Raw genomic sequence first — 20637 nt, forward strand, 5'->3', positions numbered from 1 at the left:
ACTGTGCATATGTTCCTGGCAGGTGGACATCAAGAACCAGGGCAAGACTGCACTGCAGGTCGCTGCACACCAAGGCCACATGGAGGTAGTGAAGGCCCTGCTCCAGGCCAACGGCGCCATTGAAGTCAAGGATGAAGATGGAGACACGGCATTACACTACACTGCCTTTGGGTGAGGACGCAGCTGCTCTTTGTTGCTTTAAAAACAATAATAATGTCATGATTGTCAAATTTAAATGGGAGCTCAGTGTAATGTGATAATCCACTCAGATAAGACTATATTTAAGTGGTACCTAATCGGCCAGCCATATCCTCTCCTCAGACTAACACATGCTCAGATGGACTGCATCTCATAAAGTCTCACTGGGGTTTAACAAAATAGTTAAAAACTGCTTTGTGAAATTGGTGGCTGCCATGCACATGAAACGATAGGATTTTTAAGTTGAATCTTCCTGGTTAGTTTTAGCCATCACAGCACTTCACCAGCACTTTATCGTAAGCACTTTGCTCTTTTGCACACTCGCTCTGATGGTCACCTGCCGCTGAATGACTGAGTGAATGATCAGTGTACTTGTATTGTGTACACCTTGATTTTTATTATCTTATATCTACTGTGTTTATCCTTGAGATGTTTACATCAACCTGCCAAGGGACTACAGATGGAAACTAGGCTATGGCTATAACTTTGGATATTTCCATGCATCTTCATTAATATGCACTGTCCTTTTTTGAATAAATAAAATAATAAATAAACAAAAATATTCATCAGATTCTTTTTATGTGTGTATAATTTCTTTGATCCAGTAACCAGGCAGAGATTGCACGGCTGCTCTTGAGCAAGGGAGCAAACGTTAACCTCCTGAACAACTCACTGTGCACGGCACTGCATATTGCTGTCAACAAGGGCTTCACGGATGTTGTGCAGGTGCTCACCGAACATTCATCTGATGTCAATCTCCAGGTGAGAGGGCTTTCCTTAATCCCATGATAATTCGTTAACATAAACATTTTCAGCACACCGATTTATTGTACTATCTTGCCATAGCCCCTAGCTTGAGCCCTTGCCATAGCCCACAGTGGCTCAGTTATAAATGTCATAAGGTTCTTTTGAAGCATTTGCACAATTTCACCAACATGTATGGTATTGGACTGTGACCCTTCACTTCAACCCTATTAAAGCATGTAACTGAGTGTCGCTTCTGAAGCTGCCTCATAACTCACTTACAGCATTTTCTTCTGGTTGACTAGTGAGGCCACTCAACTAAATGTGGAATAGTGGTCTCATGTTTGCTGTGTTTTCTGACCTCTTTGTGTCTAAAATCGAACTTGTGATTTGGAATTCTATAAAAATAAACTATTAATGTAACTATTTTTTTGTTCAGCTTTAAACAAAATATCTTAATACTCTGTGGATATGAAGGTCAGCGGGAAGAGGTCTTACATCATTATTAGCTTTCTTGCTCTAATTAGCTATTTCTCAACAGTCATTTTGAGATGGTCAAATAGTATAATATTGTTAACCGGCTAACACACAATTTACACAAAACTAAAAGGCTGGCGCATAGGTCAGTGGCATCATTAGGCCTATTTTAGGAGGGCTTCAAACTGCAGGGAGGCTGACGTGGCCCAAGAGTATGTTCTATTCAGCGTTGTGGTGACCTGAGAAAGCGCTGACTGATTCCTGAGTGCTATTTTGGCAGACTTGTACTGTACCCAGAAAAAACACTATACTGTGGGCATCCACGATCACGTCCACCCCGCTGGGAGCCCACAATCAAAGGCAGCAGAACCGGTGTCACATACACCACACTCCCCGTCGACAATTGGTTTACGGGCTGAAAAACTTCGATCAGCAACCCACCCCGACCCCCCATTGACGATTGGTTCGCCATTAAAGTTGATAATGACACACTCGTTTAGAAGAAAACTTTCAACTGGCACTCTGTGTCACAAAGGTTGCCAACCCCTGATATAGAGAATGTCCTTATTGGCTGGTGACCAGTTCAGGGTGTAACCCACCTCTCTCCCGAAGTCAGCTGAGATAGGCGCTAGCACACCGTGACCCAAGTGAGTATAAGTGGTTCAGAAAACGGACAGATGAATGTTTTCCATGCGACCTTGCTTGCACTGGAAGCTGCTGCTATTAGCGTGCCTGGATAGCACTCGGCTGACTAAAAGCAATGTGGCGAACAGAACGTGAAAGATCATGGACATAACCAAGTTTTTCAGGAAAATAACTCTTCATCACTGCTGGTAGTAACTGTTAGTTAGCTCCGGTCCCCAGTTAACAGCAGAAAGTCCCATGCTACTACCAACGAACTTGTCAATTAAACTGAGATGTATTCTGAAGCGCCTGGTTATTTACATAAAGTTGAAGGACGTTATAGAGTGAATTATATGAATGAATTCACTGAATGAAACACGAAGCAAGCTTATTCACTTATATTTGTCATCAGTGGATGATAATAATAATAATAATAGACGAAAAATAATCACTCCTCCACCCATATTGAACAGTAGGAATCAGGACTGATGAGTAGAGAGAGTAACAAGGGAGCGACATCTACTGGAAATGGAAATGTGAGCTTTAAGGATTTCACAGAATAAAGCTATTTGTGATGCACTGTAGGAATCATGTTGAACTCAATATGGATATGAAATATGAAACATTTCAGTCAGGGTGCATCATACTTGGAATTTTATTTTGGAGAGGAATGATTATAAAGTGGAGCGAGCCAAGAGATAAGTCAAATTAACCTGTCCTAGATATTTTCAAGACTACCTTATTATTCCATCCATCCATCCATTTTCTGAGCCGCTTCTCCTCACTAGGGTCGCGGGCGTGCTGGAGCCTTACCTTATTATTTTATTATTTAATTCAAAAGTAATTGAGCAATATTTTTCCTCTACCATTTTAACATAGCAAAGCAAATGTATTTATATAGCGCATTTCCTACAGAAGGTTTAGTCGCATATGCACCCAAATCTGCGACTTCAAAAATTTGGGGGCGCAAACAGTTATTGTGTTGTGAGCCAGTCATGTCATTACCCTCTATACTGATCAGTTATTAATTAAATGTGTTTTAATGTAGAGTATCGTGAAAGGGCAGAATTCCCAGTCTTGCAGTATTGTCAATCGAAAAAGACACACTTCAGCAATCTGTGTCAAAACAGAGGGATAGACCGATTTGCCACCCTTGGCATTCGTTGATGCTTCCACCCACCAAGTAGCTGGCAATTGCAGCTGTTAATTTGATTACATTGTTATCCCCCCCACCCTCACCCCCCGCTCCACCCACCGCCAAACCCATCCCCACCCCTGCCCAGGATTCCTATGGGGACACACCTCTGCACGATGCCATAGCTAAAGATTTCCGTAATATCATCGAGATCCTGGTTGTGGTGCCCAACATCGATTTCACTCAGCAGAACCACAGAGGATTCAACCTCTTGCATCATGCTGCCCTCAAAGGAAGCAAACTGTGAGTAAAGTTGATTTTGTCATAGGAAAATCGGAGTTTAAACTCTTTTTCTCTCTCTCGCTCTCTCTCTTTATAAAATGTGTGTATATGTGTGTGTCTGTGTGTGTGTGTGTGTGTATATATATATATATATACACACGAACACTGTGGAACCAAATTTTTTTGTGCTCTAGTTTTCGTATGGTTCGGTGTTCGCAGATTTTTTTGGTAAACTTTTTTTCCTGGTTTTCAAACATCCGCTCGGTTTTTGTACAATAAATGTATGACTCCGCCATTCATTTACCAGAAGCATTTCGTCATGTATGTGTTAAGGATTCAACAGACGGCAAGGAGTATTTAACACCTCAAAAGAATAACCTTCCCTATCCACTCTGCAACACTTAGGCAACATCAACGTAACATCCTTTCAAAATCAAGTCTAAGACACAGTTTATTATCCCAGTTTCACCACACTTTTTGGGCCACTTGGTAGGGGTGCACACTATATTGTTTGAGCACCGTCATCACAACGTATGTGTGCGCATTAGTTACATTGCAGGGTCCTGCGCAATGTTGGTGTATTTATATGCAGTCAATCAACTAATAGTAATAAGTGACCAGCAGAGGGACCTGTAGTAATAAGTGACCAGCAGAGGGACCTGGTTGGACATGCTAACAAGATTAGCACTGATGTTATGCTAAATTATGACCTGTCAAACACCACACATGGCACAGATCAAAAGTGTTATATACTTGATTTTTGTATGATAACTGTTAATGAGGACATGGGAAATGATTACACGCCTGCATTTACTGTATCTCTCTTCAGAATGTGACGAACAAATGCATGTTAGATTACACTTTGGGGGAGGCAGGAGAGCCATGGCATTATTGAAGGGATAAACTTCAGGTGTACACTACAATGCGTTTTGCCTAAAGAAATGCACTCAAATATAGAAATACTAATGCATATGTTAAAACATAGGTGTAAAAAAGCATTGATTAAAAACAAATAAATAGTGTTAGGAATGTGCTAATGACTCTGTAGTATAACTGGGCATGAAAAGAAATTATTTTAACTTAATGTCTGGCTGGACTTTTGCTCAATCCTACAGTGCATTTAAATACAGGTAGGCTTCATTCAAATGACTGTTTTGTGCTCTACTGGGCAAAGCTTTTCTCGGGAGGGAAAAGGAGAAATGTGTGGTAGTTTTTACGTTGCGTGCATATTGTATTTTTTAACATCGCAATATACATATTACAGGATTAATCAAAATTGCATCAAATCAAATATTTTTTTTCCAACATCATGCAGCCCTACCACATGGTGCCTTTTAAAACTGTCACACTCTATAAACAAGCACAAAATAGCTTCAGTGTGACTGCTAAGCCGCCATGGGGACCAAAGTAGTGTGGTGAAACTTATTTTACTGGCGTGCCTTTATTTGGGCCTGACTTTTGACAGGATCTTAACACCAATGTTGTCCCAACTTGTCAGAGTGTTGCTGAACATTGTGGAATACCCATTGTTGAACCCGTTTTACTCAGTACAACCAAAACTTCAGCATTCCAGCCATTTTGTTAAGAAGGCAAGAAAGACTAAAGAGAATTCAAGAAAGAACTCGTTGCAAAGTATGAAAATGGCTCCCCTCTTTTCCTTCCTCGCTGTGTATGCCATGTTTATTTATCCACTTCAGTTGTCCTTTGTCTTTCTATCTGTCTATCTACCCACATACATATTAGACAGTTTCTCATTCAATAGCAATAGAAAGTGATTCCAAACATTTGACTGGGAGTATGTATATATTTGCCGGAATACCATATTTATTGGTGATAGTGCAGAACCCGTGGTTATTAGACTTGTTTCACTGCAATAAAAAAAAATAAAAATAAATCTCAATTGTGTACATGGTTTTAAAGGAGCCACATCAAAGCCACCATTTTTCCACCAGGAGGTTTTTTTTTTTTTAATATAGTAAGTCTTACGACCTAAATGATTTCTGTAACTTAATATTTTTCACAGCCCACCTAACCGTGATGAGGTTTGTGCTCCTGTGTTCCAGGGCTTTTATGACCTCATTTGAACTTTACTTCCAAATTATAGCAAAACCACACAGTGGAAAATTGTCCCCGGCTCATTTTAAAGAGGTACCATGAAGAAAAAAAACAAGACTGAAAAACACCAGCATCCCCATATATTTCCTAACTAAAAGCGATGCCACTTCATTCGAGGTTTCCGTCTGAGACTTTAATAGAGTGTCTTATGTAATTTGATGGATAAAAGCTGGGAAAACTATACCGTAACTTGAGTGAGGGTGCTGTTGTTATCATTAAATAGGGACTTTTAGTCATTTCTCTAGGTCAGCCTCTTAAGTGTTAAAGCAGTTGAGAACCTTCCTGTTTACACAAGGCTACCAGATTTCGTTTTGCACAAATCCTCCCGATGTGAGTTATGTCAAGCAAGCAGACAAAAATACTGTACTAAGTAGTGCATGTACTACTAAATATACAGTGTCGTGAAAAAGTATTGGCCCCCTTCTCAAATTCTTATATTTTTGCATAGTTTCCACACTTTAATGTTGAAAAAAGGAAAAAAACATCAAACAAATGTAAATATCAGACTAATATAACCCAAATGAACTTAAAATGCTGTTTTTAATAGTGATTTCATTTATTAAGGGGGAATTAAAACTATTCAGTTACCCGGCACTGTGTGAAAAAGTAATTACCCCCCTTGTTAAATCATTAATTAATTGTGGCTAATAACAATTTTTGGTTAATTTTCACTGATCACACCCAAGCCCGATTACCTCCAGACATATTGAAAGTGTGGATATTTCTTTGATACAATAATTAGTGAAAATAGTGATTGTGAAACATGTTGGAAGGGTTGTTGTTTGAGGAAAAAAAAATCGACCGTTGAAATGCTTCGAGAACAGAAGACGCCACGTCATGCCAGATGAAGTAAATCTTGCAGAGATTGTTTGCATCACAAATGCCTCCTTTTTTTATTCCTACGTACACCTCTGCAAATATCAGAACAATCGGCTCTGTATTTATGATTTTATCTACGCTTTTCCATGTCAGCAGTTCCGATCACCCCACAGGAATAAGTGCTTTCATTTCTGCATATAGACATGGCTTTCGTCAGCTCAATTTTTTATTCATAACACCCCAAATGACTCTAAGATGTCCCAGTAGAGTTCCTATAGATCACAAAGCGTTTCTGTAGGTAACAATGTTTTAGTGACGTGGACTTTGACTGGCTATCACAACATCGGATGTCGACGGTATCGATCTCCCGGCCAGATACACTCGTTACCTTGGCGGCGACGACGAGTGGATCGCTCAGACTATATTAGAAGGACAAAATGGGAAAAACGTGTGTTTGTGGTCACCGGTGATCAGGACAGTAGAGGACGTTCGTTTAAGGCTTGCTTGTGGTATGTTCACATACGTTTAATACGATACGGCTCGCAAGCAGACAACAAAAACGTTACTAACGGTTGTACGTAAACATGCCGCCGTTCTGTCAAATCATGCTCTAATGTTTCGGTGTGGGTGAAGTAATTTAATTACAATAAAGTAATTTAATTACAGTAAGTTAGCACACATTATTTCTGTCATGTTGTAATGTTGGTTTGACCTGACTGATTAGAATACATGACCTGACTAGAGCAGTGATTTCCTGTCTTTATGGAGCCAAAGAACATATTTTACAATTGAAAAATCTCACGGCACACCAACAAACAAAAATGTTACAAAAAGTGGATACATTAATTACTGTATTTACTTCCTGCCATCTGATAGAAGAGCATTCATTTGTTCTGTCTGTCACTATGCCGCACTGGCATAGATAGATGAACAAAGATACATTATTTGTTGTAAATATAATTCTTTGAGCAATTACGTACACAAGTATATACAGTAAATTAACAGGTCATTTAAATAGTCACATTGCTCCATCTTGTGATCGGATCGGTTATCGTTTTTTTAAACTCGCTGATCGGTGATCGGCCCCAAATCGTATAAAGCCTGGTCAAAAGTCAATAGTGCACATTATACATAGGTATAGGGGATAATGAAAAAAACTTCCACTTTTATAAATGTATGCTGCCATCTACAGGTTATGAAAAAGCTGTACACTTTCATTCCAATATGCCACCGCTACCTAGAGGTTATGAGAAAGGTATACACTTTCATTCTAATATGCCACCGCAACCTAGAGGTTATGAAAAAGGTGTAGCCTACACTTTCATTCCAATATGACAGGGGTACATATGACTGCATATATGTACAGTTGTGCTTATAAGTTTACATACCCTGGCAGGATTTGTAAAATAGTTTTTTTTTTTTTTTTTTTTTTTTTAAATGCGAATGATGACTGAACAACAACCATCATTAATTTCTTCATGGTTATGTTTTGTTTAATGATAATGCTTTTCTGAAATACTTGACAGTTTAATTTGCATCCCATTAAAATAAAATTAAATGTGTTTCGCCTGGCCCTTCATGTTTTCTTTAAAGAATTGTACCCATTTTACAAATTCTGCCTGGGTAATTAAATATATGAGCACAACTGTGTCTTTTCTCATTTACTAAATAAAAGTAGGGCTGTGAATTTCAAAATAAGAGCAAGTAAATACAAAGAATTACATGTTCAAATAAAGTGCTTAATGCTTAGTCTTTGGAAAAACTAACAAAATACAGATAATACTTCATGTTTTGATCATATGGGTAGATGCAAAACCATGCATTGTAAAAATGCACTATACATAGGTAGAAGGATAAACTTTGGGGGTGCGTATTATGCACGAGAAATTACGGTAATCTACTGGTAATTGGATTAGCCGTAACAATGTTTCAGTGTTGTATAGCCAATTGTCAAGCAATCTAAATCGGTTCAGTACATTGTGGGGCTAATTGAATGTTGTGACAGGGCCACAGAGAAGATTCTAGGGAAAGCACGACAGCTGGTGGACGTTAAGAAGGAGGACGGATTTTCTGCCCTGCATCTGGCCGCTCTCAATAATCACCATGATGTTGCTGAGATCCTCATTAAGGAGGTGATTGTGTAACATAATTTAACAACATTGGAGTTTTAATTGTAGATGTTAGATATACTTTAACGAGGCTTTTTTCCCTCCCACAGGGACGCTGCGACATAAACATCCGCAACAACCGCAACCAGACGCCACTGCAGCTGGCGGTGACACAGGGCCACACCGATCTGGTCCAACTTCTTGTGGTCGAAGGTGCAGACCTGAACATGGAGGATGAGGATGGCGACACTGCCATGCATGTGGCCCTGCTGCGACCACAGCTGGCTAATGTGATGCTGGGTCCCGCTGTGGGAATCAGTAGCAGCAGCAGCAGCAGCACAGAGGAAAGCGGCGAGGGCTGTGCCTCCACGTCTCTCTATTGCAGGGTAAATGATGGGGGAGCATGGTGAAGGGGACATTTTGTTGACCTGGTGGATGCTTTGTCAAATAAGCAATATTTATTACTTACTGCTTTTGTTTGCATAGGAGTGAAAATGTTACGGTAAATTTCCATAGGAAGTTAAGCTGTGCAATTTTAGAAAGATTGAGAGTAATTAAATGGAAAGGTATCACACGTAAGCATAAATACAAACATTTTGTTTTGTCATAAGCAGACATCCATGCAAAAAATACAAAATCATGACATTTTAACTGATTTACCTGGAAGTACAACTATCAAATTTCTGTTTCATTTAGAACAAAAACATGCATTTTGAATTAGATATTACTCATCCCCCCTATACAACTCATTCAAAATCTCATTCAGAAAATAAGATGATTTAGTGTCTGTTTGTGGGGGGGGTGTATGCTGACCGGAGAACATTCCAGTATTAGTGAGGCATCGAAATGAAAATTCTTGGCCAAAGCCGAAATCTCAAAATGAGGAAACCATGGCCGAAAACAGAAACACCGAAAGAAATTACTATGTTATTAGTAAAAGTGTATTTATGGGTATGACTGCAATGCTGCAAACCTGTAGAAATTCACTTCCAGAACGATTTGTCTGAATTCCCATATTTTAAAATTATGGCAAGTACATTACGAAGGGACAGTTATTGCAGTATATTATGTAATTGGATAAAAAAAGCAATCAGCATGCTGTTCAATTGAACAATATAATCATTACGCTTTAATCGTAATCATTAATAAATGATGGCTTCAATTTTTATTTTAATGTATTTATTGCATCAACCATGTAGTTCACACTCAGAATCAGCTTCATTGGCCAAGTATGTTAAAGGACACACAAAGTATTTTGTCTCCGGTAGTTGGAGCCACTCTAGCATAACAACAGCCATTTAAGACATAAAAAAACACAAGTGTGGAGAGTCATTGAGCAATGTAAGTGTACCACTAGTGTGGTGATACTGATATAATAGCAATTGTGCAAATGATGCAGTCCTCAAGCAATTTAGAGCAGTTTAAAGTGACTAATGATCTGGTACAGTGACGATTGTGCAAATGGTGCATTGAGTTCTCAAACATGAGTAGCCAGTAGTAATCAACAACAATGCAAATGCAAATGAATGCAAATAGTGCAGCGTGATAAAACAGTGAGTGTACAAATAATGTAAGTGTCCCGACAAGAGATGTTCAAAATTGGCAGCATGTTGCAATGAAATTGTGAGTTAACTGTGTAAGAAGTTAATGGCAAGGGGGAAGAAGCTGTTGTCTGCTGGTTTTAGTTTTGGTTGTTCAATAGCGCCTACCTGAGGGAAGGAGCTGAAATAGGTGGTTACCAGGATGTGGAGGGTCCAAGAGGATTTGCCCTTGTTTAAGTCCTGGCAGAGGTGGGTAGAGTAGCCAAATGTTGTACTCAAGTAAGAGTACTGTTAATTTAGAATAATAGAACTCAAGTAAAAGTAAAATGTAGTCATCCAAATATGTACTTGAGTAAGAAAGTACTAAATGAAAAAAGCACTTTCATTCGCATCAGTGATTTTCCGGCACCATTGCAACATGCAGTGAGCTAGCTAGCTTCTTCCCTTCGGCCAGTCGGGTTCCGTCGCCACTTTTTTTTTTGGGGGGGGAAAATAATATTTTCAGTGAAAAAGTGGAAGAAGTCGTGCAATCAGCCTAAAGAGGTTCTCCCTTGTCATTTGTCGTGTTTGTTTTCAGGTGACTGTTTTGTGAGGCTGTCATCCACCATTTTCTCACAATGGTGTCTTGTTTGTTCCTTTCCGTTCCCACACTCTCTTCTCTTCATCACGTGTTCTCACAGGTCAACGCTTCGGGCCTTCTCGGGAATACTGAGCTCAGTGTTGGATCGGCGATCGCTTGCTTCCTTGCGCAGGAGGGGGCTAATATCATCTATGCCAACCACAAGGGGAAGAGCCCCCTGGACCTGGTGGCAGACAGCAACATGCAGCTGCTCATCAAAAACTTCTCAGAGAGGCACAGGTATTTGTCTGGAAAATGACACAATCAGTGCATCATGTACACGCTTAAAAGCTGCTGGCATCATAAATTGTTTGCGTTGTCGTCTCTCAGATTACAACGCCTGCAAGCTATAATATCTGGCCAGGGCCCAAGCGCTGCTAACCTGCGTCGTGTTCACACTACACCCAACACCATGACCAATGTGGTTCTTCCTGCGCCACCCGGGCCCAGTGAATGCCTCATCTGCTCCGAGCTGGCTCTGCTGGTTCTCTTCTGTCCCTGCCAGCACAGGGTGGCCTGTGAAGGTGAGTTCACAGTTCCTGTCAATTGAAATCATACACACAATCATAAATTCCTTTAGAGTCCCACATATGTAACTTGCTTAATACTGACTAAATACTGACTAAAATGACTGCACACATGTACAATTGTACTCACAAGTTTACACACCCAGCCAGAATTTGTGAAATATTATGTGTTGTTTTGTTGTTTTAAATATGACTGTTGACTGCAACAACCATCATTAATTTCTTTATGGTTTGTTTAATGATAACACTTTTCTGAAACACATGACAGTTTATTTTGAATCCCATTAAAATATAATTAAATGTGTTTCGCCTGGTCCTTCATGATTTCTTTAAAGAATTGTACACATCTTACAAATTCTGCCTGGGTAATCAAACATATGAGCACAACTGTGTGTTTTCTCATTTAGTAAATAAAAGTAGGGTTGTGAATTTCAAAATAGGAGCAAATAAAGTATTATAAAGTGTTCAAATAAAGTGCTTAACTTCAGAATAAGTCTTTGAAAAAATTAACAAAATACAGATAATACTTCACGTTTTAATCACATGGGTAGAAGCAAAATCATGCATTGTAAAAATCCATTATAGATAGGTTAAAGGGTTTCCCAGAATTTTTAGGTCGACTTTGGGGGTGCACATTATACATGGGTGCACATTATACACGAGAAATTACGGTACTCATTAATACAATACTAATATCAGGATTTTTGGGGCTGATCACCGATCAGCGAGTTAAAAAAAAAAAACGATAACCCATCACCGATCCGATCACAAGATGGAGGAATGTGTCTATTTAAATGACCTGTTCATTTACTGTATATACTTGTGTACTTAATTGCTCAAAAAATTATATTTACAATAAATAATGTATCTTTGTTCCTCTATTTATGCCAGTGAGGCATAGTGACAGACAAAACAAATGAATGGTCTTCTATTAGATGGCAGGAAGTAAATACAGTAATTAATGTATCCACTTTTTGTGACATTTCTGTTTGTTGGTGTGCCGTGAGCTTTTTCAATTGTAAAATATGTTCTTTGGCTCCATAAAGGTAGGAAATCACTACTCTAGTCAGATCGTGTATTCTAATCAGTCAGGTTAAACTAACGTTACATGACAGAAATAATGGCCGCTGACTTACTGTAATTAAATTACTTTATTTTGAATTAAATTACTTCACCCACACCGAAACCTTAGAGCATGATTCGACAGAACAGCGGCATGTTTACGTCCAAACGTTCATGCTAGCAGTAGCTTGCCAGGCTACATAACATTTTATTGCCTGCTTGTGAGCCGTATCGTACGTGAAGATACCCCAAGCAAGCCTTAAACGAACGTCCTCTCCTCTCCTGAGCACCGGTGACCACAAACACACGTTTTTCCCCATTTTGTCCTTATAATACAGTCGGCTCGCTCCACTCTTGTTGTCGTCGCCACGGTAACGAGTGTATCCGGTCGCATTTGAGTTGACAACATAAAGCCCAATGATTGTAAAAAAACGGATGCGGTGGTATCGGAATACAAGATTTTATTGCAATAGTCTGAGAGTGCAATCGTGAAATAGCAAATTTGTCTTCTAGTTTGACCCGGCCATTACGTGTTGCCTGTCTCAGACGTGTTGTCTGTCCCACACCGCCGACAAGGTTTTTTTTTTTTTTTTTTTTTTTAAATGACTTCATTGGCCGTCAGATATTTAAAGTACTATGTCAAAAGACACGCGACAAGGCTAAAAATAAACTAGCGTTTGGATTCAAATATACTGTGCACCTGATGACGCGGAGTAAATGTCTTTTGCGGAGCCATTGATCGGATTGTCGAATTGTGACATTAAAGCCGCTCAGCCAATCAGCATAAAATGCTAAATATCGGCCGATATCGATCAGCCCAATAAAATCGGTGTAAAGTCTATACAATATACAAATGTTTTTCATTTAACAAGAGCTGATGCATGTGCACATACACTGACGTAACCCATCTTTGTTATAACATCACGTCTTGAAATAAACATTGTCTGATCATTTAAGTGTACCGCAAAGTACTATTCTGCTTATTACAAGCCAGTCTAGCAATTAACATGATTTGAAGCTGTTTTTTAAGGTGAAATTACTGCATACTTTATTGGCGATATTGTGCAAGTATTTTCTTATTGTGCTCCTTGCTTTAACAGAGTGTGCCCATCGAATGAAGAAATGCATTAAATGCAAAGTCACAATCACCAAGAAAATTCGACAAGGTAAGACAAAACCCCTCCCTCTTTGATTGGGACAACGTCGCGGGCCAAACTCAGTATTTAATGAAAAATCACTGCGATGTGTATGTTTCCCTTTTCTGCAGAAATGTAGTGTTAAAGTTTATCATTGACAACAAACTTATATTTTGCTGAAACACTGAATCTGGAATAAAAAACGTAATAATATAAACACGAGAAATCAAATTTGCGATAAAAGACATCAGTGGTATTTGTTTGTTGTTTTGTATTTAAATAGATAGCATGAATTCTTCTGTCGCTCTATCTCCAACTACCTTTCTTTTTGATATAAATCTTTTTTCAAAGGCCAACAACAAACCAACCCCAAAAAATAAGAATGGCCTTCAATAAAAATCCAAACCTCAAACTATTAACAGTCTCGGCCTAGGAGTTGATAAAGGGCATTAAAAAAAACATTAATTCAATTGTTATATTCTTTGTTACAGCAACATTGCTCCGCACACGACAAACTTTACTTTAATGAACAGATAATCTGCCTCCCACCTGTCTTGGAAGTTTAACTGTTTTCCATCTTCATTTGGCCATTTTTGGGAAGGGGGAGTGTAAATTTGCTCGAGGAGACTGGTAGCATAGTTGCCAACGACTGCAACAGAAAGGAAAGGGGGGCTTGCCGGTCTAGACTGATGGGCCAACACACTCGCAAACCATTCTGGGAGTTGTATTATTAGTGGCGGATGTGCTATATACTGGCGGGCCAGCTCTAATACACATTTAATATGGTCTTGCGGGCCAAATATAATTACATTGTGGGCCAAAATTGGCTCCCGGGCCTGAGTTTGACATATATACTCCACAGTCTACCACGCGTAGATGCACACAGGAAAAGTTAAGCCCGTGAATTAAGGAGCTAGAGCTAGGGAACTGAACAGCTCGCTGTGGCTTGCCCGACTACGGCAGCGTCGGTTAAAACGTCAGCGCCTCGTCTCGGAGTTCTGCATGGTCCCCACATAACACACACACGGGAAAGTTAACTGTTTATTAACCATAAGCGCAGCGGCACACGTTTTCAATATTCAGCCAGGACTGGACTACAGCGAACGTATTTGATTGACAGATGAAGGTCTCAGCTCAAGGGCATGTGTTTTACCTCCATGGTGATTTTGTCTTTTTTTAAAATTCATTCAAATTTGGCAAGCTTTTTAAAAACACTCTTCTCAGTTGTCCGTCAAGTTTAAAAGACTTTTTTTTTGGCCTCTCTAGTGGTTTAATGACTACACCTGCACCAAATGTTTAATATTTGTTTGGTGCAATTTTTGTAAACAGAGCCTGAGTCCGTTTTATTTATATCTGAGATATTTTATTTCTCCGATTGGCTGGCGACCAGTTCAGGGTGTACCCCGCCTCTTGCCCAGAGTCAGCTGAGATAGGCGCCAGCACGCCTGCGACCCTAGTGAGGAGAAGCGGTACGGAAAATGGATGGATGGAGCTTTTATTTATTGTTCTACATTACAATGACAATGTTAATTATTCCTCCGAATTAAAAGTTAATTGTTCTTACAAAGGATGGACTTGATTTATTATGCTTTTATGTAATTATATCAGTGACATGAAAAAAAATCAATACTGTCATTTATCATGATAGTTTTAGGGAAAATATATCATCCTAGAAAATGTGCTATCGTGATAGGCCTACACATATAATATATTGAGAGAAAGCAAGAGCAACGGATAACACAAAAATATTGTACAAACCGTATAAAAAGTAGAGTAACAACTGTAATAAAATCTGTAGTATAGCGGGACCGCAAAGCAAGAACTGTGATATAGCAGAGGATTACTGTATCTGTACACGGTGATGAACAGTTGCAGGGGACTCATTATTCAAGGGCTAGGACTCGTTGTTTCCAGACATGCGCATCCTGGTACTTGCATAGTCTCAAGTACGAAATTATCTATGCATACATTTAGAAACCATTCTGACAGGACCAAACTACCCTAATTTGGATCAGCACCAAATTCCACATATTCAAAAATGAACTCATACTGCATGGGCCTGAATTTTGTTATTAAGGTCCATGCGTTATTCATTAAAGCTGAAGTATGCAGTTTTCAAAGTGCTTACAACACAAGAGGTTACAATAAGTGGCTTTTTCATGGATGGAGTATTGCCAAACACGAAATGTTACCAGTTTGATGTTGTTTTAATGCAATGTACAGTCAATGAAATATATGAGAAGTGAACTTAACTGATTACTCAGTGAGTTTGGTGACATGACGTACGATGTAGGTTTTTATTATTATTTTTTTTAGCAGGGGCTGCTATGCAATGCGCTGCCAGGCCGTCTGGGAGCAATTCAGGTTTTAGTGTCTTGCACAGGGGACAGTTCGACAGCAGAGAGTCAGAGCTGGGATTTGAACCACCTACCTTTCAGACACAAGCTGAACCTGCTCTACCAACTGAACCACCGCCAAGCCCAGCCATGTAGCCATCCACGTATAGGACATCACCGTTAGATATGTTTATGATTTGTCAAGACCTGTTGAATTTTTCTTTTTAACTTTTGTTGGTAAGCGGAGTGAATTTATCCGGCCAAGAAACTATGGTAGTCTCCTTTGCGAAGGTCTGCGATGTGTCCTCACAAGACTGCATGCGGTCACGCCTCCTGTCTCAACAGTCTCTGATTTGCGGTTGTCGCGCCGTGACCAGTTGTAAAACAATAATTTAATTTCATTTAATACGTTTTCAAAAGATCATTTTTATAATATTCTCCTGTCAGGTCATGCAGTTTTAACATATATGACAGTGTTTTTTTTTGTTTTTTTTAACTGCCAACTCTACCTTTAAGTCCTCTTTTCCATTGCACTTTGCCCACTTGGTACAGGTACAGTTGAAACCAGAAGTTTACATACACTATAAAAAGACATACTTTTTTTGGGGGGTGGGTCGGCCACGGGTGAGCGCATATGTGGACGGGTGCTTCGCGCGGTGTGGCTACTTTAGAGTGCCTCGTTGTTGTGGCGTGGAAAATCCGAGCAACACCCCCGTGGGATATATTCCACCTGCTGGAAGCTTTACATGGATATATTTTCGAAGCTCAGACATGTAGTTATGTGCAGGCAGAGATGCTAGACGTAGCATGCATTTTTCCAGGTCACAGAAGTTGTATTTGATTGACAGTTGAGCAGGTGTGGTTTCACCGCATTCAGCGGACCCACCCGCAGCATTTGAGAGGGCAGAGAATGGCTTGGTTTTTCACCACTTTGAAGCCTCATTTTATATACTTGATTTATTTTTAATTCATTTAAATTTGCCAGTCTTCTTAACAACACTCTTCTCTGTGGTTTGTAAAATTTACAAATCACCTATTTATTACTCCGTCCTCAGACCAGACCGAGTTGGACTGCAGCCCTCGTACGGAGAACGCCGAGCAGCACAACCTGCTGAAGCAGCTCCAGTCTCGCTACCGGCAGATGGAGGAGCGGATCACCTGCCCCATCTGCATCGACAACCACATCAAACTGGTCTTTCAGTGTGGACACGCCTCCTGCATTGACTGCAGTGCCGCGCTCAAGGCCTGCCCCATCTGCCGGCAGATCATTCGCGAACGCATCCCCTTGTTTGTTTGAGCAAGGAGAGTGAGAGCAGTGGCTAGCTGAGGGTGTCTCATTCATCCCCCCCCGTCATCGTCTACCTTGCTGCTGAGGCACATGGACTTACTATTTGGCACTGTGGACAGACCCCCCCCCCCCCCCGCAAAAAAAAACCAACATTTGTCTGAACGTTGCTGCTTTTACGTGGATGTCTGTTACTCGTCATCCTCTCTGGCTGGCTCAGCCTCGATTCTGTTTACATGGCTGCACAGAAAGAGTCCGCCCCCCCCCCCATCCCATACAGCCCGTCCTGTGATTTACGTTTGCCCTCATTTGGATCTGGGAATAGTAATCAGTATTAGTCTCCGCAGTGGGCGCTCTATATAGTCCCCAACCACTTGCCTGTATGCAAGGGGGGAAATACACCCTATACAGTATATGCATGAGTATATGCATATTGTAACACTAATGGGTGGTTTGTCATTGTTGTGGTTTTTATTTCTTTGTAAAGTACAGATTTTTATTTATGTGTGAAAGGTGGTATTACTTCGTAATGTCCTCTGGCGTTTGTTTGGAGGGGTGGAAAAAAGTGTTTTTGATTCTACTGAAATAAATCCCAAGCCAATGTCCTCTTACTCAGGGTATCAAAACTTTCAAAAAGCACTTGTGATATCCATAAACGGTTCAACGTCGTCGCTTCACATTGTGTTTTTGTCGGGAGCTGCCTCAGAATGGCAGAGGTCGTTAACCTGAAATAAATGTCGTCGTCAATAGTGAGATGAATGTTTCTGCAACAAAATAGATGGACATGTTCCTCTTCTAAAGGAAGAAAAGAAATGAAGCTCCCGACAAGCAACTGTCCACACTGTTTGCGTATTTACCGCCCATCAGGGAGCTTCCACTGTGTTTACTGTGTGTATCGCCGGCAAGCAGGAGGGTATTTGTGTTGTAATATAGAAGGGCCAAAAGATGACTGAGGTTGTTACATCGTCTACCTTCCTGCTGGAGTCATTTCACAAGAAAAGCCCATTTTGTCCTTTGGCGCTCTGGATTGTACTCTCCAGCTTCTTTCTGCTGTCTTGGTGTTTCTTGAAGGGCTTCTGTGTATGAGAAAAAAAAGTACATTTTTAAGCTTTATTTCATTTTCTTTTTCTGTAATTAACTTCCACAGATGAGGAAGGTTGGATTTTGTTTGTTTGTTTGGCTTTTTAAATCTCCCATTTTGGGAGAGCCAATATTGAAATTTGTACATTTTGAATGTCAAGGTAGGGAAGACTCTGTCACTCTACCTGTTTTATGTGTAAGGAAGAAAAGTTGACACAGAGAGAGAGAGAGAGGAAACGCCGCAGGGTCTGAGGTGTGTCAAGCATAAGGTTTACTTTGAACAACATCAGTGCCAAATCGCATGACGACATGCATGGGCATTGCAAACAAATTGAGGTTTTAAAGCTGTGGCGACAGACTAAAAATTCAAACTTTTCCCCTAATGTTACGTTGAAATAAAAAATCAGGTGTATTATGAGCACGCTGAGTTACAGGAGTGCACAATAACCTCACAGTGTGGAGTGATTCCAAACTCTCTTCCAGTCAGTAATGAGTCCTGTATTGTTTGGAGTGTTTTCCAAGAACGTATATTCAAGAGTTATCACTTGAGAGGAAGTTTTTTTTTTTTTTTGTGTAAATTTAAATCCTGAGTTATCGTTGAAGGCTTTGCAGGCAAATGCAATAATGTTAAACAAAAGAAATGGTGACGATAATGGTGTTTTTTAATTTTTTTTTATTATTATTTATTATCTCCCCTTGATGGAGGTAGCTGTGATAATAAGCGCTAATCAATTGATGTTTGAAAGAATAATACTAAAACAGTCAATTTTACTTTTGGTTATAGTAAAGTTCAGCTCTCGGAATTCTGATGTTGGCCTTACTTTCTCTTCCTCCTCAGTTTCTGTACAAAAATATTTTGCAATAAATATGGAACACTTTTCTAAGGACATGCTGCCTTGGGATTCTTTTATTTTGTATTTTGACAAGTTGCAGGCAACTAAGTTATTAAATAGTTTCACTTGGAAGCTTTATCTACAAGTTTGTATAAGTATATTATGATACATTAACATATACTTATCTCCAACATGCGTTCAACTAACTTCCCCTCTAAGTAGCGCAACTACTATAATGCTTCTCGTCCAAATTATCTAATTGTATTTGTTGTAATTGTAATGATATGTATTAAAGAAATAATTTGCAATACCGGTTCCACTCACCCTATGATTTATGTATTTCCCCCATTCGTGGCGCTTTCTGATGCAAGAGATTGTTTGAGGATGTGTGATACTTTATTCATGAGACATGACAAATTACAGTTCTGTGAAAAGGTACTGCCCCACTTCTCAAGTTGTTATATTTTTGCATAGTTTCCCCACTTGAATGTTTTAAGATTATCAAACAAATGTAAGCCAAGTGAACTTAAAATGCTGCTTTTAAATGGGGATTTCATTTAAGGGCAAAAAAATGACCTGGCCCTGTGTGAAAATGTAATTTCCCCATTTTTTAAATCATGAATTAATTGTAGCTAATCACAATTTTTGGTTAATTTGAACTGATCACACCCAAGCCTGATTACCTCCAGACCTGTTCAATCAAGAAATCACTTAAAGAGAATCTGTCCCGACACAATCAAGTCAGACAAAAGATCTCAAAAAGCTGCAACAAATTTACACGATCCAAAGAAATTCCAGAACAGTTGAGAAATAAAGTAATTGACATCTAGTCTGGAAAGTGTTACAAAAGCCATTTCGAAAGCTTTAGGATTCCAACGAACCATAGGAAGAGCCATTATCCTCACATGGAGAAAACATGGAACAGTGGTGACCCTTCCCAGGAGTGGGTGGCCTACAAAGATTACCCCAAGAGAACAGCAATGACTCGTCCAGGAGGCCACAAAGGAACTCCGAATGATTCCCAGAGGTGGGTTGTAACGTGCTACGTTGCGCCAATCAAATGGGATCACTAATATCATTTGACTCCAATTCACCAATCAGACTATACAAGGGAGTCACATGACCGCGCACGGAGCCTTCGCGAGTCAATCAAAATGACAAATTTTTCACCAATCAGATGACACAAGTAAGAAAGTACTCAATGAAATGTATTTTATTTTTTTTTCATTTTCTGAGCCGCTTATCCTCACAAGGGTCGCGGGAGTGCTGGAGCCTATCCCAGCAATCTTCAGGCGAGAGGCGGATTACACCGTGAATTGGTCGCCATACAGCCAATCGCAGGGCACATGTAAACAAACAACCATTCACACTCACATTCATACCTATGGGCAATTTAGAGTCTTCAATCAACCTACCATGCATGTTTTTGGGATGTGGGAGGAAACCGGAGTGCCCGGAGAAAACCCACGCAGGCACGGACGGGGAGAACATGCAAACTCCACAAAGGCGGGGCTGGGATTTGAACCCCGGTCCTCAGAACTGTGAGGCAGATGTGCCGCCACTTCTGATTATTATTATTATTTTTTTTAAATCAGAGCATGAACATCAAATAAGAATAAGAGCATATGAGAGTTGACACACACACCTGCCACCATTTCAATTTTGAACTGCCCAAAAACCAACAAAACATACATTGGGGCCGACAGAAAGATTTGC

The 20637-nt window shown here is 39.9% G+C and overlaps 1 protein-coding gene across 5 annotated transcripts in view; it reads left to right on the forward strand.

The window, feature by feature from the left end:
- mib2 (MIB E3 ubiquitin protein ligase 2) overlaps positions 1–18975 on the forward strand; it is a 93132-nt gene extending 74157 nt beyond the window's left edge. For all 5 annotated transcript variants that reach the window (XM_061784023.1, XM_061784031.1, XM_061784005.1 and 2 more), the window contains 9 exons: positions 23–171; positions 804–960; positions 3327–3481; positions 8400–8526; positions 8613–8888; positions 10724–10902; positions 10993–11186; positions 13352–13417; positions 16779–18975. In XM_061784023.1, the coding sequence (XP_061640007.1) occupies positions 23–171; positions 804–960; positions 3327–3481; positions 8400–8526; positions 8613–8888; positions 10724–10902; positions 10993–11186; positions 13352–13417; positions 16779–17020 (1545 nt within the window). In that variant the 3' untranslated portion in view covers positions 17021–18975. The remainder of the gene's footprint in view (positions 1–22; positions 172–803; positions 961–3326; positions 3482–8399; positions 8527–8612; positions 8889–10723; positions 10903–10992; positions 11187–13351; positions 13418–16778) is intronic.
- The last annotated feature ends 1662 nt before the right edge of the window (positions 18976–20637 follow it).

The sequence above is a fragment of the Phyllopteryx taeniolatus genome, chromosome 1, assembly GCF_024500385.1.
Source record: "Phyllopteryx taeniolatus isolate TA_2022b chromosome 1, UOR_Ptae_1.2, whole genome shotgun sequence".
Lineage (NCBI taxonomy): Eukaryota > Metazoa > Chordata > Actinopteri > Syngnathiformes > Syngnathidae > Phyllopteryx > Phyllopteryx taeniolatus.